Raw genomic sequence first — 23,343 nt, 5'->3', positions numbered from 1 at the left:
AAATACCCTCCTTATTCTTCAGCTCCAGCTATTTCAGCCTCTAAAGTTGCCCAGTTATGCAAAATTATTCCCTCTCTTTAATAAGCTCCCATTAAAACGAAGCTTTGTAATTGAAAACATCGCAGCGAATGACCTTACTAAACTTCTCCACGCTCAGACCCAGGAGCCCATGAGAGAACTGCGTCTCCACCACCTCATTTTATTTTAATTACCCCAACACTAAACTCAACTAAAAATACCAAAGCAATTACTGGCAGAGCACAAGGACGTGGCACAACCCACTTGTATCTTAGTGGGAAGCGCTGATATCAGTAACAAGATCCAGCTCGGAGCAATCAGGACGCGAGCCGGAGTGTGAGGAGTGAGCTCGTTATTAGATGTTTGCAAACCCGAGAGATGACTGAAATCAACAACCGCCGTTTGTTTGCGGTGGGTGGTTGCCACTTGGAGTGATTTGTGTAACATGAGAAAGCTAATCCTGCTTTGATTGTTAAAAAATTCCATTTTATTTTTTCGTTGGATACCACTGAATGTTTGACTCTTGAAGGCTTCAGCTACAGTACATTGAAAAAGTATTCAGACCCCTTTTACTGCCACAAACATCAATTTATTTATTAGAAGTTTATGTAATTGAACAACTTGAAGTTGTGTAACTTTGAAGTGGGAAGAAATGCAGCTTGGTTTTCAACTTTTTCAGTCATAAAAATCCGAAAAGTGTGGTGTGCAGTTATAGTTAGCCCCTTTTGCTCCCCTCCCTAAATTGGTTTGACTAAGGGCAAGAGGGCAGAATGTTTGCAAAGCAGGCAAGAGACCAGTGGTAACTCCATAGGAGCTGTAAAGAGCCAAACCTTAATTAAAATTTGGAAAGAGACGAGAGCAAAGCCCTGGTTGAATGAAAGTCACAGCAACTTGAATTTGCAGTTTTCTATAAGCCATTTATGGGTAACTGCAAACATAAGGGACACTCTTTGTGTAGAGAAAAACTGCACACTGCACTCCACCCTGATTATCCCCACTGTGAAACACGGTGGAGGCTTCATCATGATATGGGAATGTGTTTAACAGGGATGTGGAAGTAGGTTTTAAGACTGATTCACAAGATCACTTTTCAGCAGCACAACTACCAGAACCCCATAGGCGGGGCCACAGGGAGAAGATTTAGATGAAAGTGTGATTTGAACAATCCCCCAAGCAAAGTCCAGGTCAAAATCCAATTGAGAATCAGTGGCAGCAATTAAACATTTATGCTGAAATTGATGTTCTCCATCCAGTCTGACTGAGGTTGGGATATTTTGCAAAGAAGTACAAAATATCCAGTTTCTATGAATGAAGTTAGTGTGAAACACCCCCAAAAGAACTTGTAGTAGAAGTGACAGCTGGTTCTACAAAGCATTAATTTAGGTGGGATGACTACAAATTTTCATTAAAATGCATTAAAGTTTGTAATACAAAATATTTGATGGGATGTGAATGCCTCTGTGATCACGGTTGTTTCTGTGTATGCATGCGGCCTCCTTATCTTCATATTCTTGTTCTCCTGTAGTTTGTCAAAGAAAGATGGAAGTATGATAGAGACGCTTTCACTAGATGCAAACTTGCTCTTTCGTGTGCAAGTTTCTCCTCAATTCCTCACGAAAACGGCCATTTGGAAATTTGTTTGGGGGTAGAAAGTGCCACTGTATATAGAGAAACAGGAAGGAAGGAAAAGGATGGGGGGTTAATGGAGTGTGTTTCTCTGGAGAATACTAGTAAAAGCTTTGGTATCACACATACATAGGCTGATTTTAAGTGCAGCTGAGTGCTGCGGCGTACCTGGCTAAATGTAGGAAAACATCAGGCTGCACTGCGAGGACGAGGAGCACCCTCCATCGGAAATGCAACCATGACTGAAGTGGATCGTTCTTCAAATGGACACGTGACCGCCATTCCCTGACAGAGTCCTCTCACCAATTTGTCACGATCCAACTAACTACTGAGCCGTGTTTACAATATGTGTTTCCCTGCAGCTGCAGGAGTTAGGGGGCTTCTCCACGGAAATTGATTTTTACATTAAACAACCAGTAAAATCGAAACATGCCACAGTGTGTTTCTGACTCCTGGGCACTTGTGCTGCATTTGGAAAGCAGGCGATGATTTAGTTTGGTTGGCAAATTGGAACAAAAGGATCAATACAAACTTAATGAGAGCTGCATTTAAACTAGGAGGATGTGGGCGAGCTGAGTGACTTTCGCTTTGGTCGCCATGTAGACAATGTTAATCTCCATGGAGGAACTAGCTCTATACACATCACTGTGAATGAACTGGTTAGATCAATGCTTACAATACACAACCTAATTAAATCCATCATTTCAAATTGTGAGAGGATGAATTTACGTGAGGACGTATGAGAGGAAGTCACATTTTCAGTTTGCCAGAAGCCATTCAGTGGCAGGAGAAAGTGCTGCAGTGAGTTCAGGCAAAAACAAAACCCTGATTACACCATTCTGACTGTAAAAAGTAGTGACAGCATCATCCTGCGGGGATGCTTTTCGTTGGCAGTACTGGGAAGCTGGTCAGAAATGGAGCCAAATAGAGAGAAATGGCTGGAAGAAATTTACTAAGAGGATTTATAAGAACTGAGATTTGAGAGAAGGTACAACACTTAAAATATAGCCAGAGATATAATAAAATGGTTTAAATCAAACAACTATGAATGGCCCAATCAAATTCTAGATCTAAATCCCATTGGGAATATGTAATAAATGTTAAAAGTTGTTGTTTACACAACTTCTCCAGATTTTTATTTTAAAAAAGCAAAATTAATAAAATGCCGTGAAACTTATTTCACATTTCAGCCAATCAAGCAAATGTAAATTTTAGACAAAATTAACTAGATAAATTCAAATAGAGTTTCGAAAGATGCATTTAATTTTTGAGGTAGGCTATCCAAATAACCCTGGTACATATGTGAAAAAGCAAGTCCAGCTTGTCATGCCGATCATTGCCAGTGTGCACGACCCAAATGTGCTTGAGTTTAAGGTCACCAACTTCTGACTGAACATCCTCCTCCTGGATTTTCTGGTTAAGAGCAGATTCCATCAGTTACAGCAACCCTAGACTATCACACTACAACCACCGTGTTTCACTCCCAATAAAATAGTCTTCTCTGAAATGCTGTTAGTAAAACAGCAGATGTAACAGAACACACATTTCATTATGCTCCACTTTTTTCCTATTAATTTTGTGTCTTTATGTTTTCTCAAAAGTTATCAAGATGTTTGCTTTTTGGGGGGGTGGAGTTTTGGGGGGGTATGAAGCTTGACCTTTGTGTTCTGTTTGGTCAGCAGTCATTTGTTTTCTTACAGTTCCCCCATAGAGTTCCTTATTGCTACATTCTCAACACTGAGCTTAATCCTTCCAGACTGATGAATGATAAACAGCAAATAGACTGGACTTGTACAGTGTTTTTCCGACCACTGAAATCACAAAGTTTTAGATGTCAGTGACTTGTTTCCTATCTGTTTGAGAGATTCTTTTGATAAGGCCATGTGTCTTGCTTTTGAGATCTTTTAGCCTACTCCATGTCAGATTTTCTTTAAAAGAGTTTCTTGATTCTACAGGTCCGATGGAGATCAGACCTTAGTATTGAGGCAGAAATTGATCTGATTGTTGGTCTATTGTACAAAATGCCAACAAAACTTAAGTTAGTGGCTATAATATAGCAAAAATGTGAAAAAGATCAAGTAGGACCAAAAAGCCCAGTTTATTCCAGTGACATCTGCTATGCTGCTAAGCATTGGTGTTTTCTTGCAGTGAAATTATAAACTTGCTTTCTACTTTCAGTCCCTCTGGTATTATGACAAACTCTGATCAGAGGTCAGTGTTTTCGAGTATGAGGAAGGATGTTGTTACAAGCTAGAGAAGACTTCATCAAATCAAGATATTGTTATTTCATTGTATTTTACAGTAAATGACAACAACTCCACAATGCTGCATTTTGGGAAATTAAGATAACATGGATACCAGAATAACTCATTGAATCCCATTACTAAGAGCCACACCGAATAAAGTAAAATAGCAGGTGCACAGTACTATCTCAATCCTGTTTTTAAAGCTGCTTTCTGTGTCGTTTTGTATATTGATTTGCTGTAGTACGTTATCTTGTGAGCTAAAAACATACAACCTAAACACTTTCATTTTTACAATGAAACAAAAACGAGATTATTCTATTGCCTTATGTAATCAGTGTTCACCCTTACACACACTGATTGCAGGGGTGTGTGCAAGGGTGTGTGCACCTGTTGCACCTATGCCAAAGGTGCATTTTGTGTGTCAAAGGCGTTATTTTTTATCAGCAGTAGATTAGATTTCAATTCAGTTTATTTGCATAATTCCAATTCACAACAAAGGTCATCTTGAGATACTTTGCAAATCTAGTGGCATCTTATTAACGGTTGAAAATGGAAAAAACAAGCACTACAAACTAAAAGAGAACAGAATTGGAAACATTGCTTTCAAGTAGTTCAATTCAAGCAGCAATGCTTATAGATAAAACATTAAAGATTTTAAATACATTTTTATCCAACTCAGAGGAAACCACCTGAGACATGGGAACTTTTATTTAAGGTATTCTGTGTATTTTGTTTTAATTGTTAGATTTGTTTCTTAGCTGGAAAATAAATTACTAGGAACATTTGTCTCTTGTATTTTAATACGTCTATAAAATTCAGCTTTGATTTACAACATGGAAAGAAATGCAGCATTAATGAGGATTTATATGTTGTGCTAAAGTTACTCTTTCAGAGGTTTGTGGGCTTTGATTTTATTTTCATTTGATGTGTGTTATTGCTAATGAATATTTTATAAAAGCATCTTCCAACAAGAAGTTTGTCTATTTACATAATAAATCAGTTCACACTCATCTTGAGTCTCTACTGGTGGAATTATCCTGCCAGGTTGTGCAAGTTCCCCCCCTGCTGGCCTGAATGTGAAAAGGCTCAGAGTTTGGGGTTGAAAGATGGAGGTGATTTCAGTGTTTGTGAGCGTCCCTCTGCTCTGATTGGTAGAGCAGATACTGTATCAGCTTTGTGGGGAAGTGAAGGTCAGGAATCCCACCCATCCTGTGCTTCCCCACAGTTTTCCTGATGCATAGCCGGCACAGCTGCTTTAAAGGAGACACTGCTGGGGTCATCAGAGAGAGGGTTTGATTATGTGCTTACAGTCCCATCAGTACAAAGGGCGTTGGACGCCCACGCATCTCTGTTATTTCACTCTGTAACTGTGAACTGAATACCTCCTGTCTCTCTTAGCAGTCGCCCCACTGGGCTGTCAGGAGAAACCAGGTCCAGAGGCCGCTTGCCCTCTGAGTTCACCAGGAGCCGGTCTGCTCCGTGGTCGAGGAGGGCAGAAACCAGCTCAGGGCTGGACAGACGTGCAGCAATGTGCAGAGGGGAGTCACCAGAAGCGCTCTTGTTAGCATCGGCACCTGTAGTGGGAGAGGGAAGGAATTTAAAATAATTCACTGCACTCCATTGTAGCATTTTGATATTTTTTTTTCCACATTTGCAATTTTATATGTTGCGATTTCTCTTATCTTGTGGGGCTGAATATAAATGCACACCACACTTTTGATACTGTCCGTTTTATTTAAACATTTCGTTCTTTTTAGGGAGAGTAATTGTTCATCGATGGTTACATGTCTGATGGAAATTAAGGGAAAGTTACTTGATAACTTTCAAAGAGGTAATTCAGAGTCATTTTGAAACCATCTAATTCAAATGCAAAAGAAAAAGAAAAACACTTTCTGCCTCATTACAAGTGAATTAGGTTATTTCGGTCCATCATCAGTCTAAAGCTGTAATGAATGTTTGTGAGGATAAAAGTTGAAACCTGACGCCTCCTCACCGAGCTGAAGGAGTTTCTTCACTGAGCTCAGTTGCTGATTGGAGCACGCAACATGAAGAGGAGACCCTAATGAATCAATATCCTGATCCACATCTGCTCTGTACTGAACAAGCGCTTCAATGCACTCAGGGTGACCTGGGGAGAGAAACACAGTCACTAAAATGAGAACTGATGCAGCTGAGATCATCCATCCATTTACTATCACCCTTGTCCCTAGTGGGGTTAGGAGGGGTGCTGGTGCCTATCTCCAGCTAACGTTCCGGGCGAGAGGCAAGGTACACCCTGGACAGGTCGCCAGTCTGTCGCAGGGCAACACAGACAACAGCCATGCACAACCACGCACACACACACCCCCACACACATCTAGGGAGAATTTAGAGAGACCTGACAGTCATGTTTTTGGACTGTGGGAGGAAGCCGGAGTACCCAGAGAGAACCCACGCATGCACAGGGAGAACATGCAAACTCTGTGCAGAAAGACCCCGGGCCGGGATGACGGGAATTGAACCCAGGAGGCAACAGTGCTACCAACTGCGCCACTGGGCAGCCCCAGCTGAAATCTTCAGCTTCCTAATATGTTTGACACTCCTACATTCATACATCTCTCTCTCTCTTTATTTCTTGCTATTTCTGCTAGCATTGGCTAAGCTCAGCAGAGATTATGCAAGCACATGCTATGGAATGTGACCTCTAACCCTTTGCTGCAGCCGAGTGGATTGGAGAACTGGACGGGCTGGTGCCCCGGGGGGTTGCTCCATGCTGGAGAAGCAGAGAGACGCAGGTCACATGGCCCCTGGCACAAGCTTCTGTTAACGCAGTGTGTCCGTCCACAGTTGTGTTGTTAACCTGAAGTAAAAAAAAAAAAAAAAAAAAAAACAGCAATGTATTAAAACTTTGAACAGTACACCTGGCCTCTGCTTTGCATTGCACATTTTTGCTTGCTAATAGCTACATTTGCCTGTGTGCTGCTATGTGTATTTGGTTAATTTTTCACTCATTTCAGTCGTCTTCAGGTTAAGCCGGGCAATAATTAAATATCGCTGTTAACATGCAAGAATTACAGACTTTATTGAAGAAATTCTAAAACAAAAGAAAGGCATGAAGTTTTAATTTGATGGTGCTTTCTGTTTAATTCTTTCTCATTTCTGTGGGTTGTAAATCTCTTACATTTGCTCCGTTTTCCACCAGAAGCTTGGCACAGTTTGTGTGGCCTTGCAGGCATGCTCCATGAAGGGGAGAGACTTGGTCCAGTGTGTTTAGATTGACACATATTCCCTGTGAACGCACCAGGACACATAAATTCACTCCCGAAAAGTGGCTGCACAGACCGTGCCCTGCAAAAGTATTCACACCACTTTTGACACATTAACACAACAAAAGTCAATTTATCTTATTGGAATGTTTTGTGATAGACTAACACAAAGTAGTGCAGAATAGTGGAAAGAAGAATGAGACAAATCAATATAAGCTTGTATTTATCCTCTATACCTTCATATAGTCAGTGCAATCAACTACATTGAGAAGCCACTTAATTAGTAAATAGAGTCCAAATTTGTAATTTGATTTTAGTATTAATACACCTTTTATAGGCCTTTTGCTTGATGGATGTCGTTCAGCTGTGCAGCACCTGATTCGGCCACCGTTTGTCGGAAGATGTGCACAGTGCCGCAACTTTATTTGTTCTCTAAGTCATGTTAGAAAACATTGTCTCAAGCTTCAAAATCCCATCGATGACGGATCAATTTGCCATCTCAAAATGGCTCAACTGTAAATATACAAACGTATTTTTGTCCACCACGTCTTAGTAGGAAAAGAGGCCTGTGAAAACTCAGGCAAGCATCAAAAAACCACAATTCACATCAGTCTGATCAACAATCCTCACAGGGAAATGTGCTGGTTGCAGGATGGCATTATGGGTTAGTGTTCAGTGTTACTGGAAAGAAATACATCTGCAAGTCTGCAGATGCAGAAGTAAATATCTCAGATACTGGAAATCCAATCAGTGGCAAGACTTGAAAATTAATGATCCATCCAGTGTGTCTGAACAGGAGCTTTTTTACGTAGAAGCAACTACATCTTATAAATTTGGACTAGAGTTTCAATCTGGAGACGTGCAAAGCTAGTAGAGGCATGCCCCAAAATGCATGTAGTTGTGTTTACTACAAAAAGTGGTTTCACCAAGTGTTAACTCAGAGAGGCAGGATTAAAAAAATGCACACTTTTGTTTCTTTTAATAAAAATGTTAAATAAAAGAAATAGCACTAGTTTCTGTAAGTCCCCATAGAATTCCACAGTTATTTCTGACTGTAACATGAAAAAGTATGCAAAAGATCAAAGGTAAGGAAGCACTTGCAAGGCACTGCAAGTAGTGAAAAACATTAAAGCTTTGCAGCATTATCACAAACTAACGTTTGAAATAGGAACGTGCGTCCCGTTGGCACAAATGAGAATCTCATGCAGCAGCACCTGATTAGAATTTTACCATTTTAACTCCAGAAGTTAAACTTTACCTGAGCAATGAGTGTTTGCAGACGCAGAACGCTTCCATTGAAGGCTGCATCGTGAATCGGAGACCAGTCGGCTTCAACATCTTCATGTGAAAAGCAAAAAGTTGCACAGACTTTGAAGTGATATACATGTCTACTGTAATAACATATTAAAAGTATTAAACTCACCACTCATCAAAGGGTTGGAGAAATAAACAGCTGCTGCTCCTGGACATGCTGTGTTTTGCTGTCTCTCTTTGTTTCCAGCAGACATACTTCACCTGTTTTAATGTCCTGGTTTCCCTTTTGTCAGACTGGAATATGTTTTTGTCCTATTGTGAGAGCAGTTCTTGATGTTTTCATGCTATTTCCTTCCTGCAGGAAGGACTGTAATGACTCAGCTCTGACCAATTGGAGTGCAGATGGAGAAGGAGAAGCAAGTTAAGCCTGTTGGTAATATTTTTTGTTGAAATTTGACACCGCACATCCACACCCATTATCTCTAGGAAGTAACGTGACTATTTTTCCTCTGTTGAGTCTGACTTAAGATTTTAAATTTGGGCAAACTGGATCAGTTTAGGTAAGTAAAAATGTTAAACTATAGTTTTGTTGTTGTTTTATTTTATGTGTGTTTTCTGATTATAAAGTCATTTCCTGTACAGAAATTTCAGTTCTCTAATGTCTTGCTTTAACTTAACTTGCTTTAGCCTCCTGACACTTCAAGTCAAAACATGATATATTTAATGATCAGCATCAACAAGTGATTCTCCAGATTTGTATTTACATTGTTTTGATAAGGGAACCATGACTGACTTAGCAGTAATGGTTAGGTCAGTGCTTTGTATTTACTGAGTAGGACCCACAGTGAAACTAGTTTAACATTAACCTTTAATGGTGGGGAATATTTGAACAATTTATAACCCAATTGAACATCTATTCCACCATCCATGCAGTCATAACAAAATTATCTGAGTTTGTGATGTCATATAATTTCCCAAATGGAGGCACGTCTGATCAGGTGCAGGTTGCAAAGTGTAAAATTGAATTTGTTAAATAGCTACAACACTTTAGTAACATGTCATAGAGTACACTTAAACTACTTTATTTGCATTTTTGGACATATCTTCCATACTTTCTTTTTTATTTCTGAGTTCTGAGTCCAAATTTGACTGTACAAGATGTTGACAGATTTATCATTTTTAGCTTAACAAAGAAATATACAAAATTTAGAACTATTCTATCATAACAATATTTCATTTCTGTGTGTTAGCAGTCTAACAAACATAAATCTTGACGTTACTTAAATGTGTGATATGTTGATTTTTTTTCTGTGCTCTACACAAAAACAAACTGCCAGAGTTCCTCCAGTTGAAGACACAGCAGACTGCAGACTCTCTTTCATTTGTTCTAGCTGTACGTAAAATATTCTCACCATTATTGCCTTGTGTTGTCCACCTAAGAGTTCTTTAGTGCTACTGTACTATTACAGTGCATGCAGGCCAGCAGAGGGCAGCCACAGAGAGCAAATGTTCAGATTAAGTCAAAAGTCTAACTGTGTTGCCCCTGGGTTTTATTAATCCCTGGCAGCAGGCTGCAAGCCAGACACACAATTAACTCTGTGGCGTGTCAGGGAAGGCATGGATTAGAATACAATTGTACCAACTGTATGAATGCCCTCTCTGTTTTACTGATTCTTTGAAGGTCCTTGATGCTTTGTTTCAGATCTCCAGCCAAGTGAGCACATCTAGCAGCTGACTTCTGTTGGATCAGGACAGGGTGTGGGGTTGCCTGATGCACACATGCAGGGGTAAGCTGACCTTAGCAGGCAGGGTGCAGCTAATGTTCATCCTTACAACAGAAGAACCTAATTTAGCTTTATGGTTTTTTTATTCTGGTCAACACTACATGTGTTGTTCATTTTGAGAGTATTACATACTACAGAAACTACTGTTTCCTGATTTTATTATTATTATTATTATTTTTTGTAGTTTACTTACAACTTCCCGTCAAGTTATAGATTTTTTTAAGCTCATACTCCCCAAAATAAATTATATGCAGCACTATGCAAAAGTCTAGATTCATCCTTACTTTTCTTATGTGCTCATGTTGATGAAACAAAACCTTGCAATCTTTTCACATGATTTAAGTCTGTAGTTTGTAAGGATTTTGGACATTTTTCTTTGAGGGATGATGCATAACTCAGGTCGCGTTAAAGTTAATTTTGTGTTTATTCACATTTTTTTTCATTATAGATACATTTTTATGTAAAACATAAAAATGTTTCTTTTAAACAGTCAAAAGAAAGTCTATAGAGCTATTGATCTTGAGTGGCATGAGAATGACATGAGGATGGCTGCATTAATGTACAGGCTATAGACCTGCATGTGCACATGATTTCGCTGCACATATGACTCATGCACATGACCACAAATCCCCATGCAAAGTGATTATGTGTTGGTCCAGTTCTTATCCAATTTTAAGCATGAATCTACAAAACATAAGGGTCCCTTATTTTATTACTGTGATGAAGGGAGTGCCATCTTATTTCAAACTTTTCACATCACGAATATTAATGTTTCAAAACAAACTGGCTTTCTGTATGTGGAGAAAAGCGTACAGACAATAAGTTTCAGACAGCAGAACAACACTTTCTACATTTACAGCTTGTCTGTCACCCCAAATCTTTTGTGATATTTTCATTTAACAGGTTTTGCTTTTCTTTTTAAAAATGGAAACCACACAAACAGAAAAAAGATATGATAAGCCCAAGCTTGGGCATGTAGACACTGAAGCCAACAGGAGTGGCAGATTAATTTTCCAGCACGCTCTAAAAACTGCTGGGTTATTTCTTTGACCCGAATGCTGGGTTTATGCTGCAGGGACAAAACAAAAAAACTACCAAACGGCTTTCTGAGTGCTGCAGAGGAAGCGCTCTGCTTCGAAACAAAGGAGTTGGTTATTTACTTCAAGTGGAGAAAAGTGGACATCCATTCGGTTGTGATCAACAGGACCTGCGTGGAGTGGCTCTCTCAGTTTTTGGTTTTCTGGAACTGGAGGATGATCGGCTCCGGGAGGGTTAGGGGAAATACCAAGCAGCTGCAGAAAAAAAAGAGCAGAGACTTTACCTCCTGAGGGTCTTCAGGAAAAAAAAACCTGTTCCACAAAAGCTGCTTTTAGCCTTCTACTACACGCCATTGAGAGTGTACTGACATGCTGCATAGTTCAGCAGCTTCCCAGCCCCACAGAGGAAGGAAGAGACACTGATTGGCTACATAAAGTTTTTTTTCCCTTTAATTTCAGTTTATATCTAACTATTAAATTCTGCATTTAATTGTATTTTTTGCTGAGCTCAATCGCATAAATCTTGTTGTTACTCAATTAGAATGATAATGACAACACAGACATCCCATCCTGTCTTGAAGCAAATATTGGGTCAGAAATATGAAATTGTCACTTCTACCCCTGATATGACTCTCCTTGGGTTAGAAACCTTACTCAGTATACTGCGTCAAGCCCATAAAACAAACTTTTTGTTTTAAATCAACCTAGATCTGGAACCTTATTTGTTTTTAACCCAGCAGTTTTTAGAGTGTATCTACAAAAAACATTCATTTCCCAACTGGAAGTGATGCAGGCGCCTCTGGGCTTGAGATGTACAGTTGTCAGATACCAGGCATGCTTTATTTAGCCAAACACTACAAAACAACACAGAATACATGAGCCTTTACGAAGCATAGGTGAGGAAGGCATTCAGTTAGAATGTACATCTTCCCACAAAAGTATTTATATCCACTAAACAATACACGGTTTTCATCCTCTAAAAATGTGGCATCACATTCAGCTCTTTTAACTCTAATTGCACTTAAATTAGAACTCACTTAATTGTTATAGGGTACATTTGTGTGTAATTTAATGTAATTGTTATAAAATATAAACTAGAACATTTTCAAGAGCTATGTTCAAGTCATCATCCGATGATAGAAAGAGTGTTTAACACAACTGCATATCTACTACTTAAAGTGACAACCTTAGCATGGAGAACAAATAATCAGATGCCACAAGCCATTTAGGGCACACAGCAAACTGATCTGGTATAGTACAATATGGGGTCATACCTTTGCACTTGGCCAGTGAAACATGGTGGTGGCAATATCATGCTGGGCAGCTGCTTTTCTTTAAAAGGGAGGGGAGGAACTAAAGACTTGAGATTTGATCAGAGGCCTGTTTACCTTTCAGCAGGTTGGCACTAAACATTCAGCCAGGAATACAACCAATCAGGGGTCTCAAACTCCAGTCCTCGAGGGTCCGCAGTCCTGCAACTTTTAGATGTGCCTCCGCTGCACCACACCTGAATGGAATAATTAGGTCATTGGTGAGGCTAATGACCCTCACAAGGAGGAGATAATTAAACCATTTCATTCCAGTGTTTTGTACCTGCGGCACATCTAAAAACTGTAGGACAGCGGCCCTCGAGGACTGGAGTTTGAGACCCCTGGTAGATTAAGTGTAGGCTATGGCCCAGTCAAAGTGCGGCCGACTGGAGAAAATTCAGAATTTGAAGGACACCGTAAACATTGCAGATTCTTGTGACTTATTTATGTTTTTAATGCGTGCACTGATAAAGTTAGGCTTCACTTGTGTGACTGTTTTAACTCCATTTGAAGTTGATGTTATTATTTGACCTCTACATTTTACCCCCACATTGGTTAAACGAAGAATTAAAAAGAAAACTTTAAGTCTGCTTCTGCCGACATAATCAGTCTCTTTCATACAACAGCCCTTTGTCGGTGCCTTGCATTGTGCGGCAGACTTAAGCTACAACTTCAGGGATTAAACAGAAGCACATGATGATTCAACCCCGTGATTTGTCGAGGAGAGCTGCCTCATGGACTCAGTCATTTCCTTTTTCTTTTCCTTTCCCCTTCTTCTTCCTCCTCCGAACACCGTCTTCTCCTCTCCCTCCTTCTCCTCCTCCGCATCGCCCCGCAGTCCGCGATGGCCTCCCCGCGGCTGGAGACGTTCTGCTGCCCGAACCGGGACGCTGCCACGGAGTTCGCAGTCTCCTTCCAGCCCGTCCTGTTCGGGGCTCTGAGTCTGGGCAGCGCCGCTCTGAGCCTCATGTTCGCTGTTCTGCAGGTTCTGCCGAAGCGCAAAGGATACAGGAGACTAGGACAGTACCCTCTGCCGAGGCCCGCCTCCTCCTCCAGAATATTGTTCATCATCAGTATATGTGACATACTGGGATGCACAGGTAAACAAATCAATCATCAAAAGCAGCCGATGTAGTTTTCTATCTTTTTATATATATATTTTTTTCTTCTTTTTCTGTCTAAGGAAAAAAAGGGGTGGTGGTGAAGGAGCTACTTTTTCACAGCGTGGTTCTGGGTTTGATTACGCACATGAATAGTTTCTTTTAACCCCTTCGTTGCACAACAAAAAAAGAGTTTGAAAACTTTTGTGTATCACCCTTATAATTAAGCTGAAATTTTGACTAATTAGTCACAACCCAGAGGGTCTGAGGATATTTAGGTTTTAAATTTTCCTGATCAGAGATAAGTTATGAAAAATCTGGACAATCTACGGGCGAGAGGCGGGGAACACCCTGGATAGGTCGCTGGTCCATCGAAAATAAACTGAGCAAAAAAAACAAAACAACAATAACAAAAGAAAAAAAATTATTAAAACCGCTGGGGGTTTTTGTTTGTTTGTTTTTTTGGTCAAAAACCGATTAAGTAAATTATATTTTATGTAGGAAGTTAGATTTTTGCCTCTTTTTATTATTTTTAAAAGAAATATGTAGAAAGTTTTTGTTTGCAGCAAATTATATTTTTTTTTTATGTACAAAAAATTCATTTATTCCAAAATTGGTACCATATTTGTCAACCATCATATATGCCGGCAGGAGGCGCTGTTTTGTCCAAGCACTTCAAAAGCGCTGCACTATCTACATCTTTTAGTTTCCAATGCCTTTTCTTAAGAGCACACTTGTTAAGCAAAGAATTTAAAATGGATATAGCAGTTTTTAAGACTTTGATTTTGAAAACCCCTCTCACCAGATATACATCATACACAAATTAAGTCGTGCAGGATTTCAGAACATGAAGCAATTAGAGATTGGTTTCATTTAAGAGCATTTTATTTAGATATTAAGAGGATTCCAAACCAAGTGTGAACTCGGGCTCATCATCCTTTCTGATGACAAAATGTGTTAGACCAGTAAAGACTATTCTTTCCTCTGGAGACAATTTGGCAACATTTGTTAAAAATTACTATATATAATAACACTCCACTTGCCACGTAGGATACAATACAAACTGATCTGGAAGAACATAATATACCAGTGTTGATTGCTGTAAATACTCTTTGAATGAGTCACAGCTTTTATTTTAGGGTGTTTTGTTTTTTTTACAACGTTGGTTTGCCACTAATACGTTCAAAATGTTTAGATTTCTGCTGGATTTCACACTTAGGGTACACTGCCTGCCAGGAGGACGCAAATGTGTTTCCAATGTGCATTTAAAACTGAGCGAGTGCAGCAATATTACTTCCTTCAGGAATAAATAATCTGATCCTCAACCCGTATCTCTGATCTCTAGTTATAAAAATGAAATATCCTCTCATTTAGTGCTGCGAGGCTGTGAACTCCATGTTTTTGTAGTAGTTTATATACGTCTGTTAATCATTTCTTTTACAGGCAGCCAAACCCACCTGCTGCTCCCTCTGTATTATGAGTACCTGTTTTGGAAACTCCATTCACATATTGGATGAAGCTGGAAAAGCAGTAAAATTTGGCTTTCCTATTGCCATCATAGACATAAACATTATTAGATTTCCATGAGGTCAGATTTACAGCGAGTCCCTGCAGAGTGGCTGAGGAGCTGCAGATTGCAAAACCCAGCAGAAAAAAAAAAAAACAGTTAAAGGTAATATGGTGCTGCACTAAAATCCCTTTGGAAATGTTGACAAAATGAAGAGGCAATTCCATTTATCTTGTAAATGAAGAAAGGGCAGTGAAGACTGGCAAATTCCATTATATATTTTTATATATTTTCTTTCCAAATCAAATTTTCTTTTTGCTTCATAAAGACACAAGTAACGGACTTCTAAACAGTAAATAATGTTCAGTTGAAAATATATATTTAAATTTTTTTTTTTTTGCTGCAATTGTATTACAAATTTTATGTATTGCTTTTTAACAAAGACTTAAGCAAAAATATATTTAAGTGTATTTTCTCAAATGTGACAAATTTTGTCCATTCTTCTCTTTATGCTGCAACAAAAGTATAGCAAGTTGACATTAGCTGGTTAATAAGCTGGATCATCTGCTCTGCTTGCTAGTCTGGAGTTTGCTGCTTAAGCAGCTCGTAGCTTTGCTTTTATAAAAGTGACTGGTGACACTGCTTTCATTTCCGTGCCATGCCTGTCCTTGATTTTTGTGACCACGACTGATCCGAAACAAGCGCACTTAGGCATCTTGTGGACTGCAAACTGTGAGTGTGCATCAGAAAGTTAGGGGCATACATAACTAGTCATTCATGCTTGATCTTGAGATCAAATCCCTCATGTGGTTTTGCCTATGTATTATTACCAAACCTGGTGAAATCCTGGATAAAGTTAACTGTATTTAGAGATCTGGGAAATTTAAATTTTTAGAACCAAATTAAGCCCAATTCCAGTCTAAGCATCAATGTTATTTTAGATTTCTTTTCAGCACAAAAATGTGTGTAACAATCAATTTTTTAGGCTTCCTAGAGAGGAAAAAATAGGTCTCAATCCAATGCTTTCATGCAATAGTCATCATCCTCTCACGTGAGCAATAAAATGATTAATTATATTTGCTTTTTTTTTTTTAATACAGCCTTATTCTGGAATCATTTAGGATTTCAAATATCGGTGCTAATACCTTGATTTTTACTAAAGCTTATCACACCAGGAGACTCCGACTCTCATGTCTTCGGTCCAAGCTGTTGCTCAGCATGCAGAGGAAGCATAGCTCTGACACCTGAACTGTTCATTCATCACTTTTCCTGGCAAGAAGTAGAGCAGGTGAAGTCATGTGTTTCCACGTCCGGTGAGATCCAGTCACTGCTGTGGAATTAGAGCAGCACACAGACGAAACATGGAGCGGCATGCCTTCTGCGTTGCGTGAAAGTTCCAGGAGACCTCCTTATTTTTTTTCCAATTTCGCGAAGGAAATGGAAACACCCCAATAAAATACATCCGCTATAAGCTCATATTTCCATGATGTTAAGCTACTATTAAAAGGACTCCCTGACTGACAGTAATTAATTCAAGCAGTAAACCAAAACAGCTAAGAAAAGCAAACATGTGTTGAAATGCTAATTAAAGCCAGGTAAATTCCACATGGCCCCTTTGTGATTACTCTGCTTCTCCTCCAGTTTAAGATTCAATGCGACTCTCTCTGTTTCAGGGATCATTGTCAGATCCTCTGTGTGGCTGGGTCTGCCGAGCATCGTCGAAGGCATCTCAGTGACCAACAACACGGACGTGTCGCCAGAGGCCTTCTGTGTTGGCAGCGCGGTAAGCGTAAAAGATGCTCCTTTAAACACCTTCATGTGGTCAAGCAGCTCAGTTACACTGCAGCCACACATCATGTCTTTTGTTTATGCTTGAAAGATTACAAGGAAGGTTTTTTTTTCTTTTTATAATCACGCATGATTCTGGAAAATGTAGTTGTCATGGGAGGTCATTTGCTCGAATCGGAGCTTAGTAAGTAGATGGGAGTAAATTGTCTCAGTTTGTAATTTTGAACAGTTTCCAGCTACCACAAGACTCTTATGGTATGATTATCTCGAGTAAGCATATCACTGTTTTAAAGTATTTACACAAAGAGTTAAAACTAAAATGTACAGAACAGTATAATCTATCAAAATCAATCAGCAGGATGAATTATTGGCGTTCTGATGAGCATTCTCTGTTGCGTATTTAAAGAAATAATGAGATTTCTGTATTTTTATCAGTATTATAATTTATTTAACAACAAGACGCATGAGATTTAGAAAAAAAAACCTACTAGTAATCAACGGCACAAAAATATTATGTTATTATATTCAGGATAAATGTACCAAAAAAACTCTCTGATGAATAAATAAAATCTTAAAAAAACAAAGATACCACACCAACATGGCTTTACACACCAATTAAAAGGGGAAATTTTAATTTGGGATTAAAAGTATTAATTATAACGATTAATCTAAGAATTACCATGAGCTTATGAGGTTCTCTTAAATGCCTAAAGGAAGGAGTTTTGAACCCAATTTTGACTCCTAATATCCACTTTAATCTGAGATTGGAAAGAAAAAGATACCAGGACCAGGACTGGTTAATCAGCCGAGGGACGATTAACGCAAGGAACAAAATGTGTAAGCAACAAGTGGGGGTGGGGCAGTGTTGTGTTTCTAGAGAAAACTATTTTTCAAGCAGACCAAACCTGATAACCTTCATGAGGGGCAGCTTTATCAATACCTTTTTTAAACATTGGCATGCTCAGGTCTACTTGGTTCATGGCTAGTTGCCACCAAATACAATAGATTTTGTGCTTTATAAACCAGGAATTTTGCAGGGAATTATCCATTTCAATGTGTTACAGATGTGGATCCAGCTGTTCTTCAGCGCTTCGTTTTGGTGGACTTTCTGCTACGCCGTGGACGTCTTCCTGGTGGTGAAAACCTCTGCTGGGATCAGGTTCTTTTGTGCTTCGCTTCTCCTTCACGGTTCATTATTACCTCAAACCCTCCTTCCTGTAGAAGACAGGACGAAGCAAGTAAAAAAAAAAACAACAAAAAAACTGAGAAGCACCCATATAGTTTCAGCTCTATGTGTAAGATGCTTTTCTGTCCCTTTCTTTCACTCCTGGCTCTGAGTGAGGAGCTGTTTGATGACACGATAATAGCTGCTCATGTTCCTCTACTCTCTTGTCAAAGCAGCCTGTTTGTTTCTTTTTTCTATGAGGAGACAAAAAAAATACCATCCACAAGAAACAGACCTGCAACTTGTGCTGTGAGTCCAAGTCTCATGACTTTCTCTCCTCCTCCCCCCTCAGCACCATTGTCCTCTACCACATGATTACGTGGGGTCTGGCTGTGCTGCTGTGTGTTGAAGGAGTGGCCATGCTCTACTACCCATCCATCTCTGAGTAAGATACTTTTCTGTTTTCCCAAAGATAAATCAAAATCCCCTTTCAGTGTTGCAGCTGAAAGCCATCAGAATCGTTTATCAAATAATCTTTCTATCCTGGAGAACAATAAAGTTATTGATTGAATGATCCAAGATATTTTTTCCAATCTTTTTTCCACACGAACTGCTTTGTATAAAATGACTCTGGTGACATTCTGACGTTAGCAGAAGGGAAAGATCTCACAGCTCTGGTTTTGTTGGATTTCTCCTCTGTGCTTTCAGTTCAGTTGATCAGAGTATCCCAACTAACAGACTTAAATCTTACTGGGGATGTTTTTTTAGTGGCTGACATCATAGGATCTAGAAATGGAGCTAAAATTTAGGGTGATGGCAAGAAGGCCTTCCAACGTTGAAGATTTGATGCTCATCACAAAAGATAAATCATCAGTGGAAGAATGCACAATTCTGCTCAGTAATGACAGAAAAAGTGAATTCCCGAAATGTCAATAAATATTTTTCCACTGATTATTGAGGAGCAAAAAAAAAAAAACATTTTGGCATGCCATTTTCCAATAAAATGTAAATAAAACCAGAAATGTTTTTTTCTTCCCAAGATAAAACTGGTGTAGAATCTCGTTCATGCAGGATTTCTGAAGGAGTCTGTTTGAAAAATGTTTAGTTGCCTGAGGGATAAACTAGGGATTTTTCCAAAAGATATTTTCTCTTTTTACATTATTTCATTATCTTTGAGAGATGCCTGATGAAATACAATACACTTAAATCGAAATCTGACAGGGACTGAATGAAATTAGGCTTGCATACCTCTTTGGATTAGATTATTTCCCTAATAACAAGATTCTTATAAATAAGAATCTTATTTCTTATTTATAAGAACATCTCAGTTCTTTAGGCAGCTCTATTGAAACTGGGTAATATTTTTGACCACTCGCCATCACTTCATTTCAAATAGCCGATTTGGAATCGCTCTCATCATTTAGGAAATATTTCTGGGGACAAATTAGTGGATTACTAGAAATATTTTTTTTTTTTTTTATTGGATTAATATTATGGTTTTTACCTCTTTTTAACAAGTCAACTGCAGAAAGATTGGACTGTATAGCCTTGAGTTAGAATCATATATGTTTCTACAGAATTTCTATTTCATTTGATGTGTGGTTTTTGTCCACTTCTTCTTACTTCTCATTCAGATTTTTTATTAAAAAAAAATGTATCGATATTTTATTTTTCAATTTGTGTTTCTGTGAACATTTTATTATTCTGGAAGCAGCTCGTCAGATTAAGTGCAACTTGTCAAAACAAATGATTTATTCCACTGCTGAATAAATCATGTTCCCTCTCCTTGTGCAGCTGTGAACAAGGCCTCCAGCACGCTGTTCCCCACTACATCACCACATATGCCCCCATGCTGCTCGTCCTCATAGCTAACCCCGTGTTCTTTAGCCGGACCGTCTCTGCAGGTCGGTTCACCCCTACCAATTCACTCTCGCACAAGTGGCAGTGCATCGCAACATATATTTGCAAGACAAAAAAATAAAGGTGACTTTCTGATCTCTCCACAGTGACATCCTTATTAAAAGGACGACAAGGAATCTATACAGAAAATGAGAGACGGCTGGCTAACGAGATTAAAATCCGCTTCTTTAAAATAATGCTTGTGTTCTTTGTTTGGTAAGTTGCCGACTGTTACGGCTCCACTCAGATTTTCACCTCTGTACGTTTAAATGGACATTGTACGATTATCTTCAGATATCCCCCCCCAAACCTCCAGCTTAGCTCAGTTTATGTAAATGGCACCAAATTACAACAAATATCTTTTGAAGACGCTTCAATTCCTGTTCGGTTACATACAAACAGCTACAGTACAGAATTAATTGACATCAGCTCATTTCATTTCAATCCAATCCAGTTATGCAGTTACATTCAGATCCAATAGCATACATTCCAAATCCAGCTCTTCCAATTGGAATGAATAGTTTGTTTTTCTGTCAGCAGTTAACATTATATTGACTCAAAGATACAGTCTTGCTTTGTAATCATGTACCTTTAGTGTTCTAAAGCGTATAAGTGGGAAGAGTTACAATATTAGCACGGTTATTATTAACTGGTATAACTAGCAAAGCCTACTTGCAACTGAAAGTCACCAAACGTTGGTGTGCTGTTTTTCCCACATCTGTTTTTCTCTTTCTAGAGAAATTTTAACACAGCACAGTCCTCTGTTTTCCAAATATTGTTTTCTGCTGTGCTTCAGGACTCTGTCCTGCTTTAATGATGGTTAAAAACTACACATTTTCACAAATACTTTCTGGTGTAAAAAAAAAAACCCTGCTGATGTATTTTGAGTTAAAATGATGCAAAATTGTTCAGTTGATTAGAACCTGTTCCGTAATCTTTGTTGGTTATTTGTTTTTTGTTGAATGGCTCTTTGTAAGATTGGATCTTAGTTCACGTTGATAAATTTTTAAAAATTATTTTAGCTGGGCTCCAAATATCATCAATGAGTGCCTCCTCTTCTACCTGGAGATGCAGCCAGATGTCACTGACAACAGTCTGAGAGACATCAGGAACGCAGCCCTCACCACATGGTTCATCATGGTTGGTTGAACAGCAATACTAGAGACAGATAGCGCATACTTTTCTATGGTCATTTAATTACTTTTATTTATCTTGCATCTTACTTTTTCAGGGCATTCTGAACCCAATGCAGGCTTTCCTCAACACCCTGGCCTTCCACGGCTGGACGGGTTGGGACGTGGACCTCAACCCGCAGCGGAGCAGGGAGCTGGCCTGGGACTCGGGCTCTACCTCGGTGCCTAACACGGCCGGACAAAACCCAGTGGTGGGAACGACTCTGCTGTACCAGAGTCACGTTCAGGAAGTGCAGAAGAACACGATAGGAAATGGACAGCAGCACTCTGACGCCATCAGTGTCCTCTCTGAAGGTAATTGGCTTGCCAGTGGTGCAAGCAGCTCTCCAGTATATCAGGGCTGGTGATGCGCATGAACAGAACGACACATGAGCATCACGTGCATGCACCTTTACAACATGCATTTGCACCACAAACGTCTTCGCTTAGAGAACATAAACGGTTAGACTTTAACGATCCTCACCAGAACAAAAGACAGTAATTCATTCATTTTGTTTTTTACCTCAGTGTTGTTGGTGACCTCTGTTATGCATCGTTTATTTTTGACCTCAACATAGTGCAGCTGTAGAATGAAACTACACTCCTCTGGGATTTTATGGATCGTCTGTAAATAACGATCGGAAGTGGATGAAACATTAACGGTCTATTTGGTATGAGGATACACAGCTGAGAGACATGTTTGTTTATTGTGTAATTTGATCAGTGACTTTGTGGCTTTCCATTCAGGTTTGTTAAGCATCATTATTTACAGATAATCAGATGATTAGCAGAGAGCAATGGGGGCAGAGGGAATGGTAAATACGCACATAAGCTGGAAAATAATTTCCAAATCTGCAACTAATGCGGTCGAATGCAACAATCCTGTGATAAATATTTGTCAAGCTTATATTGTTAACTTTCTGATCGGTTAAAAAGAGAGAAAAGAAATCCTTTAGTGGAGGCAAAATCTGACTGACAGTTAAGTGGTATAAACTGTTAGTTGAGAGATTTTACCTACCACATTCAGGCATGTTTGTTGTATTGCACTGCATCAGCTTTAGCTAGAGGCGTGCCTTGTGAACTTTCACTGTAGTGTATGTATGTGTGAATCTACTGAAACGATTGTTATTTTCATTCCAACACTAAAGTTCTGTGTGTGCACCTTGTCTTGTCACTAGCACCTCTGACATCTTTTTAAAAATAAAGTTATTCTTCTGAAGGACTTATGGTTTTTATTCATTCGCTGAACATCCAATGTGGTAACAAACTAAAAAAAAAAAACAATACTTGAATTTTAACTACATTTTATGCAGGGTTTATATTGTGTAATACGTTTTAAGTGTGTGCAGCAACGAGTAATCTGCCCCTATTTTGTCTTGCTAGGTTCAGAGTCTAGTACAGTTGAAATCCACATTTCCAGCGAGCTACAAGGGGACGTAGATGCTGACGGAGAGTCCTTGGAGAACTCTGTGAGACACTAGCTGGCCTCATCCACTCCAACTCCCTCCCTTTTACATCATATTAGTTTTAAAAGTTAGACCTTGGTAGTTTTAGTCAAGTGTTACGATGGCAACTGCTTTTGAGAAAGCTGCTCTGACAGAGTAGATTCAATTTTCTGTTTTCAAGACCTTTTTTTTTTTTTTTTTTTTACCTCTAAACATGTTAAACCTTCAGCAGTATTTATAGGGTTTCTTTTGCCGATCAGCTGAACAGCCCCAGCAATATTTTTTTTTTCTTGTAGTGTAAAACTTGCAAAACAAACTGGCATTTGTTTTGTTATCCAATTACAGATTGACCTTTAGTGCTGGAAGAGATTTCTTTTTTTTCCAATGGGCAAATTCTCTGTTTAGTGCACTGATCTTGTAAAATGGATCCCATCAATAAGCTAAGAAGGCACTACAAATTCTTTAAGCATATCAGTGTGTTTTTTTTAATAAAGGCTATTGTATTTCACACCATGAGTCTATGTATTTTTGCACAAATCTATCTTACGTCGTATTAAATACCTTATAGATTTGTTGTTTGCTATGAGTGGTTGTGAAAGACTGCATTGTAGAAGAGCTGAACATTTAATTATATTAGTTTATAAACAAATTCAAACCAACCTGGAAGATGGATCCTTGACCTTTCCATTGAGTGTCCACACATTTCCCACAGTCAAAGTTTATTTAGAACCAACTACAAAGTATGAA

At 39.0% G+C, this 23,343-nt stretch overlaps 2 protein-coding genes across 3 annotated transcripts; one reads left to right on the top strand and one right to left on the bottom strand.

Annotated features, from left to right (window-relative positions):
- Nucleotides 1-32: 32 nt before the first annotated feature.
- On the bottom strand, nucleotides 33-8,794 carry LOC102219730 (ankyrin repeat and SOCS box protein 9-like). The gene is made up of 7 exons (XM_023336359.1): nucleotides 8,559-8,794; nucleotides 8,394-8,473; nucleotides 7,051-7,158; nucleotides 6,579-6,729; nucleotides 5,884-6,018; nucleotides 5,273-5,464; nucleotides 33-5,160 (listed from the first exon to the last, which is right to left on the bottom strand). The coding sequence occupies exons 1-7, from the start codon at nucleotides 8,641-8,643 to the stop codon at nucleotides 5,009-5,011; spliced, it is 903 nt and encodes a 300-aa protein (XP_023192127.1). The 5' UTR covers nucleotides 8,644-8,794; the 3' UTR covers nucleotides 33-5,008.
- A 78-nt stretch (nucleotides 8,795-8,872) lies between these two features.
- Nucleotides 8,873-23,104, top strand: gpr143 (G protein-coupled receptor 143). Of its 2 annotated transcripts, XM_023336358.1 has the most exons (11): nucleotides 8,873-8,949; nucleotides 10,092-10,176; nucleotides 13,359-13,620; nucleotides 16,801-16,910; nucleotides 17,980-18,074; nucleotides 18,433-18,525; nucleotides 19,875-19,984; nucleotides 20,087-20,195; nucleotides 21,002-21,119; nucleotides 21,211-21,466; nucleotides 22,535-23,104. In XM_023336358.1, exons 3-11 carry the CDS (start codon nucleotides 13,365-13,367, stop codon nucleotides 22,630-22,632), a joined length of 1,245 nt encoding a protein of 414 aa, XP_023192126.1. In that variant the 5' UTR covers nucleotides 8,873-8,949; nucleotides 10,092-10,176; nucleotides 13,359-13,364; the 3' UTR covers nucleotides 22,633-23,104. The 2 variants fall into 2 exon arrangements, with proteins under 2 accessions (XP_023192126.1, XP_005799378.2); XM_005799321.3 differs by lacking the exons at nucleotides 8,873-8,949; nucleotides 10,092-10,176 and having other exon boundaries at nucleotides 12,909-13,620.
- The last annotated feature ends 239 nt before the right edge of the window (nucleotides 23,105-23,343 follow it).

This window comes from Xiphophorus maculatus, chromosome 7 (genome assembly GCF_002775205.1).
Source record: "Xiphophorus maculatus strain JP 163 A chromosome 7, X_maculatus-5.0-male, whole genome shotgun sequence".
In the NCBI taxonomy this organism is placed as follows: domain Eukaryota; kingdom Metazoa; phylum Chordata; class Actinopteri; order Cyprinodontiformes; family Poeciliidae; genus Xiphophorus; species Xiphophorus maculatus.
This window is presented reverse-complemented; position numbering and strand designations above follow the sequence as displayed.